Source organism: Struthio camelus, chromosome 2, assembly GCF_040807025.1.
Source record: "Struthio camelus isolate bStrCam1 chromosome 2, bStrCam1.hap1, whole genome shotgun sequence".
Classification (NCBI taxonomy): Eukaryota; Metazoa; Chordata; class Aves; order Struthioniformes; family Struthionidae; genus Struthio; species Struthio camelus.
In genome coordinates this window covers 77,185,917-77,207,543 of record NC_090943.1, presented here as the reverse complement: position 1 = coordinate 77,207,543, position 21,627 = coordinate 77,185,917, and the positions used below count along the sequence as shown (strand labels likewise).

General features: G+C 36.0%; 1 protein-coding gene across 13 annotated transcripts in view; it reads left to right on the top strand.

Annotated features, from left to right (window-relative positions):
• INVS (inversin) overlaps window positions 1-21,627 on the top strand; it is a 119,199-nt gene that overhangs the window by 70,370 nt on the left and 27,202 nt on the right. For all 13 annotated transcript variants that reach the window (XM_068936343.1, XM_068936340.1, XM_068936342.1 and 10 more), the window contains 6 exons: window positions 3,335-3,444; window positions 7,403-7,574; window positions 14,477-14,632; window positions 16,019-16,248; window positions 17,822-17,928; window positions 21,133-21,345. In XM_068936343.1, coding sequence (XP_068792444.1) covers window positions 3,335-3,444; window positions 7,403-7,574; window positions 14,477-14,632; window positions 16,019-16,248; window positions 17,822-17,928; window positions 21,133-21,345 — 988 coding nt within the window. The remainder of the gene's footprint in view (window positions 1-3,334; window positions 3,445-7,402; window positions 7,575-14,476; window positions 14,633-16,018; window positions 16,249-17,821; window positions 17,929-21,132; window positions 21,346-21,627) is intronic.

Sequence of the window (21,627 nt, the reverse complement as noted above, 5' to 3'; positions counted from 1 at the left end):
CAGTATTTGACCACTCTCATGGTGAAATAGATTTTCTCAGTGTCTAATGGAAATGTAATGCAACTTGCCTTCATCGCCTCTTGTCCTGTCACTGTGCACCTTTGAGAAGAGTCTGACTCCATCTTTTCTACACCCTCCCTTTAGATAGCCGTAGAGAAGAATAAGATCTTCCTTCAGCCTTTTCTTCTTAAGGTTGAACTGGCTCAGCTTCTCATATGTCATAGCCTCCTAGCTATCTTGGTGGTCTTCCTCTGGACTCGCTCCAATCTGTTAATGTTTTTCTTGTACTGGCGAGCCCAAAGCTGGACAGTGTCCCCCAAACATGGTCTCACAAGGACCAAATAGAGGGGAAGAATCAACTTCCATCAAGCTACTGGCTATGCTCTTGCTAATACAGCCCAGTTGTGATTGTCCTCCTTGCCACAGGGACAAACTGCTGACTGCTGTTCAGTTTCTTGTACACTACAATCCTCAGGTCCTTTTCTGCAAAGCTGCTTTCTATCCAGCTGGCCCCCAGCCTGTATTGTTGCCTGTATTATTCTTTTTCTTCCATGTTATGCTGGTCATTTTTTATGAAAAACACAAAAAGATGGGTTTAACTTTGCTTATTATCAGGAAATCTTGCTAAATTTTACTAGTGTCATCTTTAAGAGGAAATGAATGCAGTGGACCCTGTAAGCTAGCAAAAGTGTTCATTAGTGGCAAAAATTACTCTAGCTTCTCCTAACTTGATACAGTTAGATTTTTCACTATTTGATGCCGTTGATTATTCAGATAAAGCTTTTTTTTTCTGTTCATATTGCTAGCCTGAGGCTCAGATGCTCTGTAAATTATAAGCTTGTGTATGTGAATTCCCTACTGTTTGGTCTTGCAAAGTACAAAACTGAATATTTGCAAAACAGCTGCAGATATGATTAAATAGAAATAGTCCAAATACAGGAAAATGCAATTCATAAAATGACAGGCACAAAGATAAAATGATTTTTAAAATTGACATCCTACTTTGTCCTCCTCAGTGCAGGAGGAAAGAGTAAACTTTTTGCTGGCTAAAAAGAGAAGAACCTTCAAACACTCTCACTTTTCTTTTAACAGACCTCTCTCTTCCCTGTGACCCTTTGGGGCACTACAGACAATGAACGCCAGTAAAAGAATCTGATCGCTCCGTGGAGCGAGTTGCTGCAGCTCTAGTGACAGTATACATGCAGTATGATTATATTTAGTTAAAAAAGAAAAAGTCAAGCAAAGAGTGTTCTTAAATTTGCCATTTGCATTCAAGTGCTGATACTGAACTTTTATGGAGAAATTATCAGACATTTTAAATACCTTAAGATTAATCTCCGAAAAAAAGTCATTATCACTTGTTTCTGTTCAATGAGCAAAATTTATCATGTTTTGAAATTGATTGTATTAAACAGAGAAACTTTTTGTTTGGAAAAACAGATTATGTAATCACGAAAAATAAATTATCTAAGCAATGTAGAATAAAGGAGGAAGGAGGAGGAAATGCCAACACCTCTGGAGTACTTTGTGAAGTTGTTGAGGGGTCTCAGTGGCATGTGCTCATGGGGATCTTCTTATCAGTAAATAATGATTAATTTTTAGGATTATTTTTAAGTTAGATATTGGATGTTGGATATAGAGAAGAATCTAAAATGTTTCTAAATGGGTTAACATTAGGAGTTTTTAAAGAAGGCCTGGGTGGGATACAGCCACAAATATTCTTCTGTTAAAGGTGGTGGGTTGCATGTGGCTGCATTATGTGGCATTGTTGGTCTTGTCTTTTTATATTTTGAAGGTACATAAAAGTTTCAGCCAAATTGTATCTCTTCTAAATAAACTGTTACAAAAATGACAACCCTTGACCTCAAGAATTGAGTTTAAATGTGAAAATCTAACAGTAGTGAAAATCTAACAATTAATGTCCAGGTAAGATCCATCTTTGCACAGATGTATTCACTGTTGCACCAAGTACAAAATTATTTTCAGCCTTATCAAATATTTATTCTGAAAGAGACTTTAGGTAGACCTGCTGTCCTGAGTACAGAGTTCAGTGATCCTTTTTCTAGTCCTGTATTCTGAAAGTTTAGGCAGCTTTTCTTCTAGGCTCAGTACTCTCATAATTTTTCTCCCAGGATTGCACTCAAAACCAGCTTCTTCCAGTGTGCCTCTTTCAGTTCAGTTTTTTTAGTCTTGAGATGGGAAGAGTACAGCAACATTAGTTCTCATTGTTTCAGTATTTCCTGTTAGGAGGGGACAGAGCGTGTGTTGTTCTGTTTCCAGGCTCGTCTAAATTGCTAAAAGGAAAGAAGCAGCTTCCTGTAAACCCTAAAGCTATTGGTTCTGCATCGCTAGAAAAAAATATCCTGAAGCAGCAGTTCTCCCTTTTTGTCCCCAGTTGACCGTTTCCTCTCATTTTTGATTCTTCTGTACATATAAACATTTGAAAATGCCATTTCACAAACGACAGCTCGCCTAGCCCACAAACGACAGCTCGCCTAACCCACTTAGGGTTTTTATAAAAAGCTGCAGACCACATCTGTTACACAGCTGTTGCACCAACATACTGTTGGTGTTTTCATTAAAAGGCTTGCTGCTAGTGGAAAGTTCTGCTTTGATGGATGGAGTTGTATGTGTCAATTTATTGTTTCCATGTTTATGGCAGATAGGGTAGCTGGAAGTAGAATACGCTCCAAATTTTGCTATACATCTTCACTGGAAATTTTATTTGAATGAAACTTAAATAAAGAATCTGCACTTAATTTCTGTAAAACACTGTCGTGTAGGATGAAATTGTTAATGGTTAAATCTATCATTTAAACAAAGTAGATGGACAAATGCACATCATAAACAGTCTGTGCTTGCTTTACTGCTTCTGACTGACCTCTCACTCCAATGCAGCATCTCAGCTGGATTATTAGATTATCCATTTTTCTGGAAATGTCTGTCTCATTCATTATAATGTTAATACTGCAGTTGTCTGACCAACTACTGCTGGTTTCTTTGTTTAGGGAAATGCTCTAATGATTTCTTTTAAAACAAATCCAAAATAGGTCTTTCTCCATGTTCCTATTAATAGGTAATTATGATTTACAGATGCCCCTCAAAAATGAGGATACAGAATGGGGAACTGAAGCTCTACTGGGAAGAAAGTGCATGCCAAGCTTACTAATTCAAATAGCAAGTCTTATGACTTTCTTATAATGTTTAGAGCATTCTAGTTGCAACACAAACACTCTTATTTATTGAAGTTTGTTAATTTTCTTCTATTTTTTACTAGGGAAATGTTTAACTTTAGGGTTTGATTAATATGTTTTTATTATGTTATTTTTCTCAGGTCATGCACAGATTGTCCATCTTTTGTTAGAGAGAAATAAGTTTGGAACTATCCCATCTGATAGTCAAGGTGCAACACCGCTACATTATGCAGCACAGAGCAACTTTGCTGTAAGTAGTACAGGTCCTAAATATAAAGTAAATATATTTTGCTGTAATATTTATGGCATAACTTATTCTGTATTGTAGTTATGCTGTACAAAATGTTCCATTTTTAAAAATAATATAAACAGTCTACATAAGCTTAATTCAGGATTTTCCTAAGTTAGACAGTACAAACGTGGTTGATTTCAAACTATTAAAATATAAAATAGATTTTTAAAATTGTCACTTTATAAACAGTGTCGTCAATCTATATTTTTGCATCAGTGTGCACAACAATAATTTAGAAATTTTAATAGAAAGGTACCTTTCTATTGGTATGGTACCTTTCCTTCTACAGTGCATTTCCTTTTTAAGCCTGGTTATAGCAAAATCTAAGAACTTGCAAGGTATCTAGAGGGAGAGCACCCTGGGTATTTGTACAGCTGCTTATATCTTTAATATCAGCCAAACCAGTCTTTGACTTCAAAGAGTATTTTAGTTATTAATATTTGCTTTTATAAATGTAGCCCTTTTCTCATAAAGCATGGTTAAAGAGCAAGTACCTTCTGTCACGTTTCCTCGTGAACACTATATTTTTAAAAGCGCAGTATTCAATATCAGTGGGATAGCCATTCCAGGCAAAAAGAAAATTGGTTTCTCAGATGAACTAATTCTAATGTTTTAGTAGAATATATAATTTTGTCCAGAGCCAGTTGAGATACAGAACAGCTAAGCACAAAATCTAGCATTTTAATGGTTGCTGGTCATAGATAAGTAGTAAGAACTATATAGATAAGTAGTTCTCAAGCAGCTGAGAATGATAAGAAGGCGTTTTTCATGTTCCTTCTTCTCTCATAGTTGAATTATGCTATGTACAGTAAGTTGAGAACTCTGTTTTAATATCTCTCTCTTCAGCTGTCCAGTGAAGGGGCTGTCCAGTTAACGTAGCTGAGCTCATATTGTAGCCTGCTCTTCAACAGGGACGCTAATTTGGGTCTCACTTGTCTACCCACGTGTTAAATTTCATAAAACTAGTAAAATTGAAAAATCTATGATACCTAAAGCATTTAAGTTATAAAAGCCTACCTTTCTAGTTGGAGTCACATTTATGGGAAAGACAGAATATTTTTTTATTTACAATCTAGTGATTATCTCAGTACGCTTTTATCTTTTTTTTTTTTCTTTTCTGTATTGATATATTCCTACAAAGTTATTTTTCATACTGAGTTTCTTTCCCTGGGCTTGATTCCGTTGTATGAAACATCTTCATTTTGTTACTGCCTTTTAATCCTGACAGCCAACCAAATCATGACGTCTTTCAGGTTTTTGTGGGGGAAGCAGAGTAGGTGATGGAATCAAGCATTCTTTTGTATTCTTGTGTGCTTACAGTGGATGTAGTGTTTCCCGTATTATGTGAAAAGACAAACGGAAGAGTCTCATTCAGATCTGGGGGCTTCTTTTAGCTGATGATCTGAAGATTCCTGTCTCCAGGTTTCCCTCAAGGGCACCTACTATGCAGACCTAAATTGTCTGGAGCTGCTCTCTCTTTTCCCACCCTGGTTGTTTCATGCACCTCTATTTGATTTTTTTCTTTATTCCTTGCATACAAATCCCTGAGCAATTCCCACCACTGCATTCCCATATGTATAATTCAAACCACTGAGTAGACATATCCATATTTGTTTTGGCAGTGGCATTTATATATCTATGGTTTGAGAGCCACATTACTGTTCTGTACAAATTGCCCAAGTTCTGGGTAGGTGTCATATGCTTCTCAATTGAAATGAGATGTTTCCTAGTCCATAGCAAGAAGAAGGAAGTTTGATCTTTTGCGTTCATTATAAATGCTTTGGTTGCTCTCAGTTTTATGTAACTTCATACCTTATTCTTTGTCCTTTTTTGTTTGGTTGGTTTTTGTTGTGTTTGTTTTTAAGACTGACGAGACTTAGCTAACACTTAATTTAGGTGAAGCACGTGTTTTCTAGACTGATGTTTCCCCACTCTTATATAAGGCTTATCAATCCCACAGAAGGTCCAAAAAACTATCCATTTGTCTTTTGAACTTCATCAGTGAAGGCAAGTGCTCTATTAGTATTGATTTTAAAGTGCAGATTAGTAAATATTTTTTGACTTATGTCTTTTGAAATTTTCCATTATTTTGCTACTATTTTTCTGAAACGTCCAAGGCAATGCATTTCACGTATTTGTATAGATTGACCTAGTAAATGAAATGTGAATTTCTATGTCGTCTTTTTGGATTTTTAGTATTTTTCAGTTTCTTGGTAGCATTGAATGAAAGGATCCAGGTGTTGTTGTTTTTCAGCCTTGTTGTTTTATCTTTGTTTTCTCAATTTTTATAAAGGTAGAAGAAGCAGTTTCTCATGAGAAAATACATGTGGAATTGAAGTGAATAATACTTGGGTTTTTTTTGTTTCTGATCTCTTAATCATTCAATTCTAATTTCATTTATTTTTGTTCTCAAGTCGTAGTACCTTTATTTTGAAAAATAACTCTTGCGGCAGTGTGAGATTTTCTTCGGATTTTTTCCCATTAAAAAGACTGGAAAAAAGAGTGCTTAAAAGAAGGGTTGATTCGTTAAAACTTAATGGAAAAATAAAATTACTTATTTATGTTTGCAGGACTCATGCCTTACTATTAAAAGGTCCAGCCTTCATACTGCTTTTCACTTCACAGGATTTCAAGCAGTGCGGAGTTCTGGTAGGGTGCTGATTTGTTGGCCTAATGAGTAGCCATTTGTATCAGAGGTAGCGGGGGTCAATGTGAGTACAACACGTGCCGTTTGATGTGGAAGACTTGATGCTTCTTTTCCTTATTATTTCTATCTGGACCTTTTTACAATAAATTGATATTTTGGATATGGACCCAAATTAACAAAAATGTTAGGTGTTTAAATTCAACTAATAAACAGGACATAGGCTCTTAAAAACCTTTGTGAGTCCGGGCTGAGTATTTGAGTGAGCTTTATTGCAGCCAAGGAATTCTCTACCAGCACAGTGGTAGAGCTCTTTTGGGGTCACTTGGGGGAAAGGACAAAATAGTGCCAACACTTTAGGGAAAGAAAAAGAACATAAACACCGCTTTTTTCAGTGTCCATTTTTTAGAGTGCCAGTAGCTATTAATAGTTTTTCTAGAAACTGTTAAATATACAGCATTTGTAAGCCTTTAGAAAGAAAAGGGAAAATCTTCCATAATTCTTTTTATTACAGTGGTGATTTCCTCTCCCTCCCTATACTGTGCAGCTTATGAAAAATTAGGCAGCAGGTTAAACAAGTGGACTTGTTTGCTGAGAGCTGAACACAAACCTGGCATTTCAAGGAAAGAGTTCTTTTTACTTTGGTTTAAAGAGAGATACTAATGTGAAAATTAACAGTGGAAAGTCTGGACTCAGCTGTAAAGAATTTCATAATATTTTTTGATTTGTTATATTTCAGTAATTCAGTACCCTGATGTTATTAATGAATAGTAGGAAAAATGGGTCTATGTTGTCCCTTTTTATTATGGTCAATTTATTAGTCTTCCAAACACTAAAACATAAGCATGTACAGTCGTATTCAGATTTGAAGAAAAAGGGAAATGTGCGGGAGAAGCATTTTAAAGGAAAAATATTTTAGCACTATAATATTGCAGTAATATTTTGATATACCCATAATATTTTTTCCATAGTTTCCCTCACAGTGACTGCAGTGTCTTTCATTTCCTTAGCATAAATGCATGATGTGTGACACTAAAAAGAAGAGTATAAAGTGAATGACGGTGTTAAGCTCATAATTAAGGATACAACTATGAACATTGAAGAAGAAAAGGTCATAGCAGAAAATACAATGCTCCTGTTGAGCTATTACTCTATATAAACATAAAAAGGAAAAATGAAGCTTTGTTTTCCTTCATAAACAGCTAAACGAGACACAATAGTTTCTTGTTACAAATTCCTTTTAATGTTAATTTCAATGGTATGTCTTTTCAGGAAACAGTTGAAGTATTTTTGAAACATCCTTCTGTAAAAGATGACTCAGATCTTGAGGGAAGAACATCCTTCATGTGGGCAGCTGGTAAAGGCAGTGATGATGTCATTAGGACTATGCTGAATTTGAAATTGGATATTGATATCAATATGACAGACAAATATGCTGGCACAGGTAAGGCATGCTTTACAGTAAAGAGCCACTGGATGTTTGCAGTTGATATGTTTTTCATAAAGTGAAGAACATTGTCAAAATTTATATTAGTCTTTTCCTAGACTTGGGTCTCCATTTGGAAAATATTTATACATTAGTTTATTTGTGTGTGTATGATTCACTTCATTGCTTTATTGTGGGAGAAAACAAGTCTTTTCTGTGCAGATTGGACTGATTTGTTTGAAACACGCTAGTGCTAGGCTGATATTTAGTAGATCTATAATCCTGGGAAATTAAGAGCTATTCCATATTTTGAGGAATAAAATGAGATATAATTACATAAAAAGCCCTCCATGAAAATACCTTTTAAAAATCTTTATTTGTAAGTTTAAAAAAAATGACTTTAGGCAAACTAACCGGTGAAGTGGCTGAATCATCAACATGAAAATCACAAGTAGCATGGCTATTTATAGAGCTAGTGTAATAGAGTTTAGAGCTACTGCGTTTCTTTTATCCAAACAAAAGGTTATACTTGATAACCCCCAAGGAGTTTAGTCATTCCATTATCTTACCAAAGCAAAAGATGATGTGTGCGCAACTCAGTGTTTCAGAATTCAAATACTCAAGTGATTAAATTCATAATTATGAATCCTGCAAGTCCTAGCACTGTAAGTTTTTCTCCTTAATGAAAAACTGTAAGAATTTATGGTTAAAATATTATATGTATATAGTGCTTTCAACAAGAACAGAGTAACAGTTCTGAGTGTGAGACAGGTATTGAAGAGTATATGTATTCAACAATGTTGGAAATAAAACTGAAAGCAGTGGAGCCATATAGTGTACTGATGACATAAGAATTGAAAAGAGGTTGTACTGGGCATAAATTGCAGGGATTTAGTAGCAGGGGGCTGCAGGGGTGACATGCGTGGAAGAATGTCAGGAGCTGTCCTGTACCAGTCACAGCTGGATCCAGCTGGCTCTAAAATGGATGAAAACAACCCATTCTGCACCAAAACCTCAACCAGTCAAAGGAGCACAAGGCACCTCTGCTCAAACATATTTAAGAAAGAGTGGTAGCTGCTTGGAGCAGGGCACACATGGAGACACGTGAGAGCACACACAGGAGGAGACATGTGAAGTGATATGTGAAGACACATGAGAGAAAAAAGAGAAATGGAGGGGACATGTCAAAGGGGGACATTGTTGGGGTCGCAGCTGGAGATGCGCTCTTGGAAGGAGGCACTCCGCGCCAGAGATGGTACCCCCTCAAAGGGACTGTGGCCCATGGGTAAGCCACACTGGAGCAAGTGCTCCCCTGAAGGGACTGCAGCCTGAGGAGGACCCACACTGGAGCAGGTCCACCCTTGAAGGCCCTGTGGAGGATCCATGCCAGAGCTGGTTTACCACCAAAGGGACTGTGGCCTATGGAGGACTCATACTTGAACAGGCACACCCCTGAGGCATAGCTCTTTTGGCATGGAGTGCCTCTTCCAAGAGTGTATTTCCAGCCACGTCCCCAGCAACGTTTCCTTTCACATGTCCCCTCCTTTCTTCCCCTGTTTTCTCCTCTCGCATCTCTTCACGTACCTTTTCATGTGTCTGCTCCACCTGTGCCCTCTCTCTAGCAGCTACTGCTATTTCTTAAATATGAGCAGAGGTGCCATGTGCTCTCTTCTGGCTGGTTGAAGTTTTGGTGCGCAATGGATTGTTTTCTTCCATTTCAGAGCCAGCTGGACCCAACTGTGACTGGCACAGGACAGCTCATAATCTCTTCCCATGCAGGTCGCCCCTGCAGCCTCCTGCTGCCAAACCCCTGAAATTAATGCCCAATATAGAGAGAGTAGATAACATATGATATCTTTTTGGGTTAAGATCATTTTGTGAAGGATCGCTTTGAGGCATTTCTGTTATAGGAGTTCATCTGATCTGGGATAGATCCCGGGTTTGCATTCAGTTATAATACAGAGATTTCTAATTTGTTAGAGATCTGTTAGTACTGACTTAATTTATGGGGTATTTGCTTTCTGAACAAAAATGATAGTTCTGTTGATTCCACGTAGGATACTGAAGAGATTTCTTCAAGAGTAGTCACTGAACTGCTAAGAACTCATGTGTTGATTTTAATTTGTAGAAAAGCTACTTGCAGCAGATAACTTTAAATCCAGTATATCAGATATTGAATCATTTCCATATTACCGAGAAGATAAAAGCTTTAAGGCTTTTAATTTTAAAAATGAACCTTTGAGAAATTAAGGAAAATATTTGGTTGAAGATGTGAAGGAGGTAAGAGCATTGGAATATATTTAAATTATTTGTGCAGAACTCAGTAACTTCCATTCTGAGCAGAAGAGTGGAAAACTTCTCGAGAAGTGCTATGCATCTACCTTGGTAATAGTTACTTTTTAAAATAAGCAGGAAAAAAAAGATTGTTGAAAATGCTTTGATTTTTTTTTAAGAATATTGTTGGAGGAATAAAATAAGCATTGTCAAGTCAAGCTGAACTAGACCCGGCAAAAGAGATTCGTTCTGAAAATGGAGCACTTTAAAATGGCGATAAATTGAAAAAGAGCATAAAATGTAATTTAGTAAACCAGTTTGGTTACTTGTCTTTGAGATCACGTACTGGTTAATGAAAATGAAACTGATTAATGGTAATGGTCATGAGATTGGAAGCGATAAATATAATTTGAATTTTAATGCACTTCATAACTACAACAAATTTTTCTACTTTAAGTTGGTATCTTGTTAGCTGGAAATAGTAGAGAAGAAATTTTTAAGTAGATTTATTTACAGAAGACTACGTACTGCTACTGTGATACGCCAGTGAAATTCAACCTCAGGTAAACAAGCTATGTGCAGCAGAGGTAGAGAAAGATTTAGAGGGAGTGGTGTTACTTTAATAGGATACTGTCTGTAATTCTAGCTGTGCATCTTCAAGAAGGAAGAGTCAGATTGGAACAAGTTCAAAAAAAACTTTTAGGGTGATAGAAAGAGAGAAGAGCATTTGCTCTGAGAGAAAGTTAGAGGAACGTGGCTTGATTAACCTGGCAGGACCATGGCAGAGAAAAGAGTAAGACTGATGATTGTTGATACTTTCAAGAGATATACAAAAAAGGAAAAGTTTTGACAGTCTTGGTACAAGAGGAGTTAGAGAGAAATGCACAAAAATTAAATGAGGCCAGAACTCGGAAAAAAGTTCTAACATCAAAAGAATGAGATTTTGGAGTGGCCTTTCAGAAAAAGGAGAGGGGGCAAAAAAATAGAGGAGTGTATATGATTTTAAATATCGTTATTTCATTGTTTCTTTATGGTTTTAGTTCTCATTATTTCATTTGCTTCTGAGTCCTGATCATCCAGTATGCATGTTGATTTACACTCAGTCTTTTGAATTAAGTTTCTTCTGAGATGAAATCCACGTGGTGGGTAGTTTACACCAGGAACCAGACTCTGTAGACAATATTGGTGGTACTGCACCACAGCTTTTTTCTTTTCAGGTCACACTTTCAGCTTCTATTCTATTATTAGAATTGCATAGAAACGGTAAATGAATGCAATGTTAGGGGCTGCATCATTCAGCATTTGAAAGATAGCAAGTATGGATGTTACTCGCGACTTGAAATTACTACCTTCTTTGTGTGTATGGGGATCTTAAAAAGTCAAATGCGGTTACTGTAAAATTCTATTTTTGGGTAATATCTTGTTTTACTTACTAGGTAATGTGCTAAAAATGAGGCTTTTCAGGTTGAGATAGTTTGTAATTTTTGAGTTTAAAAATTATGTGAGAAATAAAATAAGAGTCCTCATGCCTGACTGCTTTAGAAACTATATACTACACCATTTTAATCTTGTTTCGTCTTTTATCGCTTACCTACATTTGCCCCTTCCTGACAATTCCCTTTCAAATACCATGCAGTGTATGTTTCAGACCTTAAAGTGAAGTAATGTTATGTAGTCACAGTGCTTGTTAAAGCTCCTTTAAAAAAAAAAAGGTTTTCTTCCACATAGGCAGTACTCATATGTTATATTTTTGAAATTACTCAGGTATGGATTTCATGCTTAAACAATTCAGGTGGTTTGTTTTATCATCCTTCAGTTTTAAACATTTCAAAGCCGAGTAATACTTTTTGGTCTTGATTTTTTTTGATAGGGCTTTTAATCCAAGGAAATGAATGGATTTTTCCATTTACATGAAGCTATCATTGAACAGAACATACTAACAGTGTTAAAGTTCAGAACTATGCCATTCTTTGCTTGCTGTCAAGCAATCTGAATTTTACCATTTTGAAAGCATGTGCAATAGCGTAAGCTTTTATCACAGTGAGCTGTGAAGTTAAAAAGAAATCCACCAAAAAAATAACTTTCTGATTTCAGACCTGATTTTTTTTTACAGGTTCTTAATCATTCCTGAGTTTTGGTGAGGGAAAAGTAGTGCTGTATTTTAATGGGAAGCTGTGCAGTAAGAGAAAATTGTGTACATGCCACTGGACCTGGGATACAGTTGCTGCGGAGACCTTAAGTTTGTGGTTTTTTGACTTTTGTGTATGGGCTCAGTTAAGCTTAGTTATAATGTTGCATTAACATAGCTTTTTACATTTACATAAAAAGAGCAATCTCTGCCTTCAGCTCAGAGCTTTGATAGCACATCAAGCCTCTCCTTATTGTGTAGGAAAATGACACCAAGGGAAAGGAATGTGACTGTTCTCAGAGATGAGCTCTGCAGGAGCATTACAGGGGCAGCTTTATAGCTCTGCCGTCACTGCGCACAATGGTGAGGGCTCTGCCTTTCGGGCGAACAAAGGTTCCATTGTGCCCAGCTGGCCGAAGAATCTCCTCAGTCACCCTGACTCCATCACAGAAAATTTGGCTTACAAGAAAATACTGAGCGCAAAGTGCCAAACAAGATGCCTGCGTCAGAATGAGTGATAGAGGGGAAGAACCAGGCCAAGCTGACACAGCAGCTCTTTTTCTATTGTATTGTTATACACACCCCATGTGTCATCTGATTGAGTGGTTTACTGCCTCTGGTTTCATAGGAAATGCAGTACAAAAACCAGAACCTAAGGTTTACTGTGAGGTCAGAACATGAAAACCAGGCTCATCCAAATGTACAAAGCAGCAGGGATTTCTTTCCTGTCAAATTGCTACTTATAGTCACCCACCCACATCACTAGTACAGATACTGGTGCTTACAGTTATTTTTCATGAGTGTGATGAGTGCTCCTACACTTCCTTTGTCTTTTTTTTTTTTCCCCCACAATAGCTGCAGTAGATACATATCAGTGTCATCTTAAAGGCATGATTTCAGTTATAAAGATGGCAGTTTCCATACTGTCTCTGGCTATGACCCCTTTTCTTGCAGTAAGTTCCTCTTCTTTCTATATCACGAAATTATTATAACTAAGTTTGAGAGTCTGGGTTTAAGGCAACACTTCAGCTGGATTTGATTCACTGACTATATGAACAAACTGTGCCTTTTAATAGGAACTGTGTAACAGGCTACACTGGGTTAGTGTTTCATCAGCGTCAGTGTTAAACGGCGGCAGGCAAATACAAAAAACCTGTCTGTTTTAATATTCTGGAAGGTGTAAGAAGCAGTTCCTTTTAGTGTTGGGCTTTCTGGTGTACCTTTCTGTCTAATGCCTCTATTGGATCCTAACCCTGCCTTTTTTAACATTAAGCAACATTTAGGTACTGTTTAAAGCCCCACATTTTACTTGTTTGAGCAGAATGAATTCTCACCAAGGGTAGATATGTGTGAAATTTGTAGAGGAAACGTTAATTTGACTATACTAAGTGTACATTTATAAAATTTTTGTATTTTTATTCTAAGTTATTCATCGTCTATGAAATAGTTTAGATGTAAGGCAGTATGCCTCTGAGAATGTGGATAATCTAATTAGTTGCTGATTATAGCAAATAATCCAAAGCACTTTGAAATCAATTTTTAAGTGAAATCTGGAAGATATGTGCCTTCCATTTGTTTGAAATCTCATTGCCGTTTGAGATTTCCTTTCCTTCACAAACAACCCTGAACTGATTGTACTAGCATTTCAACCTTTTCCTCAACTCTGATTGACAGTGCCAGCAGTTGTAGCTGGTAGTAACTTCAGATACAGGACGCTTTGAGGTCTTACTCTGCTAAAGTATCTCTGTGTTATATGTTTATTTAGACTTAATAGAGTCTGCATAGATTGAAGAATGAAAAGACAAAGAAAAACATGGAAGAATGGGAGTCTGTAGAACCAACTTGCATGGTTTTCAAATGAATGAATTTCATAAATTGTAAGGATGAGAGGAAATGGAGTATCTGCGTTGTGCATCGTTTCCCCTTTCAGAAATGAAGATACTATATGAGATGTGATGGCCTTTCTACACAATTTTGTGTAAAATTTTTCCCAAGTAATTCTGAAAAAGGCAAGCAAAATAGCTGAGTGGTCACCTGGAGTTAGTTTTAATGGAGACAGCTTTGCTTATTTGAAAAAACTGTTATTTTTCAGGAAAACGTTGGAGAAGTAATGAAGGCTTTCCTTCCTTGGCAGTGGACTATTTCATTTCCATTGGGGTCATACAGTGAACAGAGGCAGAAGGAGAACGTGCTCTCTTAGGCAGAGGCTGATGTACTTCCAAAAATCCTCACTGTTAAGCCAATCTTGCTGTTTTTAAGGTTCAAATTCCTGTTTGTACGAGTTAAAACCTGTTTCAGAGCTAACAGTTTTTCTGCTTATTGCTCTTTTGCTTGCAAGCAAGGGAAGTGGTGTGATTGCCCGTCACTTGTTATGATTCTTCAATTTCTTACGGTTGAAAAGCAGCTTCGAAATTTGAAATTAATTTTTATTTTGACCATTCTAACTGTTGACCTCAAAAGCTTACGAATATGTGTCGTTCCTCAGTGATTTCTGTTTTCTACTACTTTATTCTTTTAGCCTTACATGCTGCTGCACTTTCTGGCCATGTCAAGACAGTGAAACTGCTGTTGGAACATAATGCACAGGTAGATGCTTTAGATGTCATGAAACACACTCCGCTTTTCCGAGCCTGTGAGATGGGACACAAAGAAGTAATACAAACACTCATTAAAGGTCAGCCATTACCAATTTACCAACCTGTTCAGAATTCTGATGTTCCTTTATGTGAGACTCTGAAATAAACAGCATTGCTGAGCAAGAAGGAGGTAGGAAATTCCTCCTTTAAAGAAGGTATTGTCCGTAAGTACCCTTTGTCGAACAGTGCTAGTAGATATAAATCATTTTCAGACCATTGTGCAAAACAGCCAAAAGAGTTAAATACAAACTTTCAAATTAGGCAGAGCTGTATCCACAGCTCTTTTCTGCTCAAGGCTTTTCAAGTACGTTCTGGTCTCTCAAACCACCTCTTCTCTTTTTTCTCAGTAAGACCAAATTAAACTTTCTTCTCTTTTTGTAAAAAGCATTTTTAGGCTGCTTTGGAGATTTTTTGACTACTTAAATGAATAATCTATTTCTAATTAAGGTAGCTATCAGAAATGTTAAATCATTAATGTTTTCCTGTGGTTGTTTTTTAGAAGCAGTATTTTATTTGTAAACAGAAGTAAGGTTTAATAACGTAAACAGATTGAGCTAACTGTAAAAACTGTTTGTCTGTAAGAAATATGGTGAAAGAACAGTGGTCTCTTAGATACAAAATTATGTCATTTTAGCTCCACGTAAAATTTCTAAGTAGACTGGAAGCAGTCTCCCTCCTACCTGAGAGATTCACCCGTTTATAATCAGTTGAAGTATTCAGGGTGACACGTTGCAAGTTTTCTGCTAGACAGCCTTTCTTACTGAAAGCTTGCTTCCCTCAGTGTTTTTCGGGGCATATTTTAACCTTCTGCTGAGCACCTCCCTCCCTCTCTCCCTTCCTCCTTCCCTTCCCTCCTCCCCCCACCATTTCGCTTTTGTGGATGCAAGGCGCTTTGTTATCAGAGTATGAATTTTATTTTTGTGTTGAGTTTTTTTTCTCTTACAAGAATATACAAGGAAATTAATTAACTGGATAAGAGTACTAGCATGCTTGAATTAAAAAAGAAAAACTTTTTAAAAAGCCGTTCTTAACGTTGTGAATATTTTATCATCTTGTTAAAAAGAAATGAAGTCTGAAGTCCAGTTTTCAAAAGTGGTTTTTGCCATTAAGAAATTTAGGTTTCATTGAAGATTAATAATTTTGAAACAAATAAAGACTAGATTTGCAAGGCCATTTGACCAACCTGGAACTTCTAAAGCATCTTGAGAGGATTCTAAGCATTTAAAGAAGTTAGATGCCTGGCCCTCACTGAAACTACTTCATTCCCAATTGATTTTGAAAGTTGAATTTAGGTGCCGAAATTGAAGTTACTCTGGATTGCAGGTTTACCAGAGAAGTTCCACTTGAACATAAACTTAATCTTTGCTTTCTTTTTCATTCGATGGTTTTTTTATTGTTGTTCAAAAATTTATTTCTTGTTCCAGGAGGAGCAAGAGTAGATTTAGTTGATCAAGACGGCCATTCACCCCTTCACTGGGCAGCACTAGGAGGAAATGCTGATGTGTGCCAAATCTTGATAGAAAATAAAATCAACCCTAATGTGCAGGATTATGCAGGTAGAACACCTCTGCAGTGTGCTGCATATGGAGGTTACATTAACTGCATGGTAGTGTTATTGGAAAACAACGCAGATCCAAATATTCAAGATAAAGAGGTATGTTGTCTTTTGCGGGGCTATTCAATGACTTCAGTATAACCATAAATCAAAACGTTTTCCTTTTCTTAAAGATCATTCCCTTTTCTGGGACATATGGCAGCATTGCTGCAGTTTATCGTGAAACAAAATGCATCAGGACATAATACTCCCCTTGGCTTCACTTCTAAAATCTTCAATGAAAAATAATATTTTAATATGCAACATAAATTGAAGATGCACATTTTTCTATATCACCGCTGACTTTTCCTTATGTACTTGTACATATGATTGTACAAGCAGTGTTTTAAGCATCATATTTCTTAACTTCTGTTGTTCCATATTAACAATTGATGTGGGTATGTTATTTTATAGTCTGCAGTGTATTTCTTCAGCTTGTATTAGTTATATAGAGTAAGAAAGATATTACAAGTTTTGAAAAAACTACCCCAATTTCTTATCTCAGTGTAGCCAAGTGAAAGAAATAATACTCGTATGTTTACGGGTTCTTTTGCTGCATTTCTCAAGCAAAAAGGGAAATCAGGAGTCAAAATAGTTGTGCAACATATAACCAAATTTCTTTGCTATTTGACATAATTTCCGTGAAGTTGGTAGAAGTTCATCAGTCAAAAGAATTTCACCCAGTTTGTTAAACTTTTCTCTGGCTATTTGTTGTAGGACTGGGATAATCCCAGATAATGGAAAAACTTTTTTATTATGGGTTCTACAGAGCATATTAGGAACATTTTCCAAACCTGCTACCAGCTTCTATGGCATCAGCTTGAGTCCAGTTGAGCACGCTAGCTCAAGGCCTCCTGCTTCACACAGACTCTGCAGCATGTTCTTCAGCGCTCAGGGTTCAGGGGATGGCTTGTTAGCACTGGACTCAAAATGACTTCATGCTTTTGTCTGGTACCCAGCTTTTCCTAAATTTGGAATTTGGAAAAATATGGTGCGGATACAGGAGACAAAGCTGGAAGTGAGATGAAATAGGTGTATTTTGCTGATACTAGCAGATCTTGAGGTATTTGTACTGTGATTCTCGGTGATCCCAGTCCCAAGAGTGGTTATATACATGAGCTGGCTATACGTGGAAGGCAGTTTGTGAACTGGGCTTCTGCCAAATGTAAGAGGAACTAGGGTTTTGAAATCAAACTGATTTTGAAAGCACAACTGGAGTCCTGCTGTGTTTTCCTGAGCTGATAACTTTTCCCCAAACTCCATTTGATTTTGATGCTATATTCTCTCATAGTCATCACAGTAACTTGGATAAGCCTAGAAAGCAGTCTGAAGTACAAAAGTTAGTGGTAGCTGCTTCAGATCAGGGTAGTCTAGTTGTGAAGAAAGCAACTTTAGTGCTTATATCCTAATGCTATTTTTCAGTTGCTTTAGATGAAACAGCACTAGTGTTACAGTCTAGTTTTAAAAAAAAAAGATTACTTCATTTTTAAATGCTGTATTCTTTCATTTCAACACGGAAATTTATTTAGAGCAACTATCCTTCATGTTCAGAGAAGCGCTGAATTACAGGATTATTTTGGCATCATAAAGTTTAGGGCTAATGTTCATTTTCGGTCTGTTTTATTGTTTATAGGGAAGAACTGCTTTACACTGGCTGTGTAATAATGGCTACCTTGATGCTATAAAGCTGCTACTTGGTTTTGATGCTTTCCCTAATCATATGGAAAACAGTGAGGAGAGGTATTGTTCATCTGAATGCATTATTTTCTGACTTACCAAATATGCTAGCTGCTGATTTAAAGGTTAGGTGTTCCAATATTGGCAGAGCATCATGATCTTGCTCGTATCTTAAAAAAAAAAAAAAGTTTTATAATCTTGGGCTTAGCAGTTTCTCTAATTTGAAAAAATCTTTTCTTTAGGTGAGACATTGAAGATTTGAACTTCAACTTTTTATGCTTTTCCACCCTGAGCTTGAAGAGATTTCTTACACATACTGCATACTACAGATAAATACACAGGGATACTTACCTATTCTAATCTCATTTAAAATATTAAGGATATTTTTCATTTATATAAAGTTGACAGTAGATACGTATGATGAAAGGATGAAATGGCATTTCTGCTCCTGCAATAGACTGGAATTCTTCTCTTCTGTTTGGTAGGGGTACAGTGAGATGAACAAAGGTGGGAGAAATATGAAGTTATGTTTCAGAATAGTGATTACAAATTACCTGGTGGTTAACCGTATTCTAAAGGCCCTTTTTTTTTTTTTAAAAAAAAAAAAAAAAGGAAAGATCCTGCAGCAATCATGAGGAGACAGTATACTTGCATCTCTCTTCTCATTTTTATTTTATTTTTTATGCTTTTTATTTACATCATCTTTAATTGATATGTAAATAATAGGTTTAAAAAAGTGATTTAGGTAGTGGAGTGTAAATTAATCACCTGATCATAAAGATAATTAGTGTTAGCATAAATTTATGATGCCTTTTTAGAGAGTAGATGACCTCCTCAAATCCTAAATAAACTTATGATCAGTATGTCTCATAATTTTGAATATTTGAACATTTTAAATAATTAAAATACTTTAAATAAATAACTAAAATACTTTGAACCTCCATATTGTAGGGCTAATTTGAGACTTACATATTTATCCCACATTTTTAATTTCATTTTTTCCCCTGTCACTTTCCTTTTGTTCTCTATTCTAGTCATTCACATCTCTCTTCCTCTTCTGCTTATTCTTTTTTTTGAGAAACACAAGTGAAAGTATTAAGTAGATCCTAATTAAGTAGTTTAAATGCTCTCTTTAGTAATTTTCAATAGAAAATTAAATAACCAGTTGTAATTAAGTTCTTTTTAGTAAGTAAGATTAAAAGCAGCTCTTTTACTGAGGAGGAGGCTATTATTTTCCTTATTTTGTAAAAATATGCTAATGATGCTCAAATGTCAGGGAAAGACCTTTGCTGTGGTATTACTATAGTCATTCAGTTAGTATCTATTTTTGTTTCCCTTCTGGCATTAATATAAGTTCTGGTGTATAAATGTAGTTTACTTCAAGTGCAACTAGCAGTATTTTAAAAAATCAGTCCTTGAGCGCTAGTCCTTGTGGAGAACAAAACAGATCCCTCGTCCAGTATTTCCAGGTGAATCACTTTTAAATATAATTGTCCTAAAATATATATTATTGCCACCTTGTTTTCTTATTAAGAGAGCAGAAGTTTGGAAAGTGGAAAAGAAAGTCAAATGTTGTAAAAGACAGTAAGAATAACCTCAGGGATATGGTTCAAGCATAATCATGAAATTGCTTTTGTAGTTCAATAACAGTTTCACCAAATAACAACAATTTTCCAGTATACCTATAGAAATAAGCTTCCCATCTCCATGTTTTAGAGTTCAAAATTGAAGCACGTAGATTGAAGAGGCTTGTGGAAGGATGGAGATGAGATAGCATCTAGGCTTTGAAGTTGACCGCTTGTCTTACAAACTCCTATTCAGATTTAATTGAGTGATAATTTATTCTCCAATGGAGTCATTGGATCTGTATATAAGAATAGGGGTCTGCATGACTCAAATTCCCTGTATGGCACATGGTTTGGGTACATATATGCTAGCTGCATGAAGTTTACTTCAGTATCTTTTGTATCTATTAATTGAATATTCAAAACTGTAGGTATACATTAAAACTTATTTTTCTCAAATGAATTCCCTTCTGAAGTACCTGTTCCTGAGTTATCTGAAAGCTGTATTTCCTTAGATGTTATCAGCAACACATCTTGACATACAAATTTTCATGTTATGTCATTGTCTTTATTCATGTTGACACTTCAGTTCAGATACTCTTAATCCTCCCATCAAATCATTGCTGCATAGCAAATCCAATTGTGCTCTTTCTGGTTGTTTTTCTGTGTTTATCAGCATTGCATCCTAGCTAGTTACCATCAAGAAGAGGCCTACTTTTCACAGTAACATGCATAGACACTTGCTGTTTGATGTTATGTACTATATGATCTTGATTATGGTTTACAACTGATAATTTTCAGTCACTGAACGTCTTTGCATAATGTTTCAGTGTTGGTGAGGGAGGTATGTATATTTTGCTGCTCTTTACTAGCTATGGGAATTTGGGGTATTTTTTTCAAAAGTGCTTAAGCAGCTGTAATGCCTATATCCCATTTAAAAGCGAAGGCACTTAATATTTCTATTGCCTTTGTCAATTTGAAAGCAAACTTAATCAGCTTAGTGTTTTTTTTTTTTTTTTTTTTTTACTGTTATCCTTTAATGCAGGTTTAATATTACTGTTTGGTCAGTCATCCTGTCCTCAGTCATTCTGTCATGCTCTGTCAGTACGTCTAAATTCTGTGCTTGGTACAACTTCTCTTTCTCTTTTCTTCTGTCTCCTTGCTGAATTATATAGTTGTCTTGCTCGTGTGGTGTTCTTGTAAAACAAACAAATGCTTTTAACTAAACTTTAGAGTCAGCCCATAAAACTTGTTTTTAACATAGAAGCTAAGCCAAATTTGACAGTAAGTCTTTAGAAGTTAAATGCATGTGGAGATAACACAAAAAACGTTTTTGCTTGCTTTGTATTTAGATTATATTTCTATATGAGAACCTTAATAAATTTTTAAAGATTACTTGCTTAAATAAGTTACTTGTATGGATACGGCTTTGGAGGATTTTCATGCATTTATTGCATAGCGTCTAATAGCCCCATACCCCATATGAGAAGACTTAAAATATGCCTTAAATATAGTCATGGTGTTTAGGTGAGTAAGAAAAATAATATTAAAAAAAGACAAAAATGGCCCACTGAAAACAGTGTATAAGCCGTATTAATACTAGAAGTTGCCTTATTATGAAGTGAGGGTGAACGTCATAAAGTAAATGCACATTGCAATTAGAAATCTCATTCAATGATAACTATTGTGTTTTTTTTTTTAGATATACTCCCCTTGATTATGCCTTGCTTGGTGAACACCATGAGGTGATTCAGTTCATGTTAGAACATGGCGCTCTGTCTATAGCTGCCATACAGGACATTGCTGCTTTCAAAATTCAGGCTGTCTACAAAGGATACAAAGTTAGAAAGGCTTTTCAAGAGAGGAAGAATCTTTTAATGAAACATGAACAGCTGAGGAAAGATGCGGCTGCCAAGTAAGTCTGAAGACTTGAAGTCTGCTCTAACAAAATACACGTTTGTCATACGTTTGTATGTATCAATATATACTTTTATCTGTTTCTCATCATCGCTTACTGTTCCTCTTAGTAAATTTCATGAAAGTGTACCAAGCATATAATGGAATTCTTTCCAGAATCCCATAAATGGGAATTATTTTACAGATAATCCCAAATTAAAAAGCAAGCTTTATATAATATACGAGAACAAGGCAAAATACCAAAGGCTGAGAAACTAGTATATCCATGAATTTAGCTATT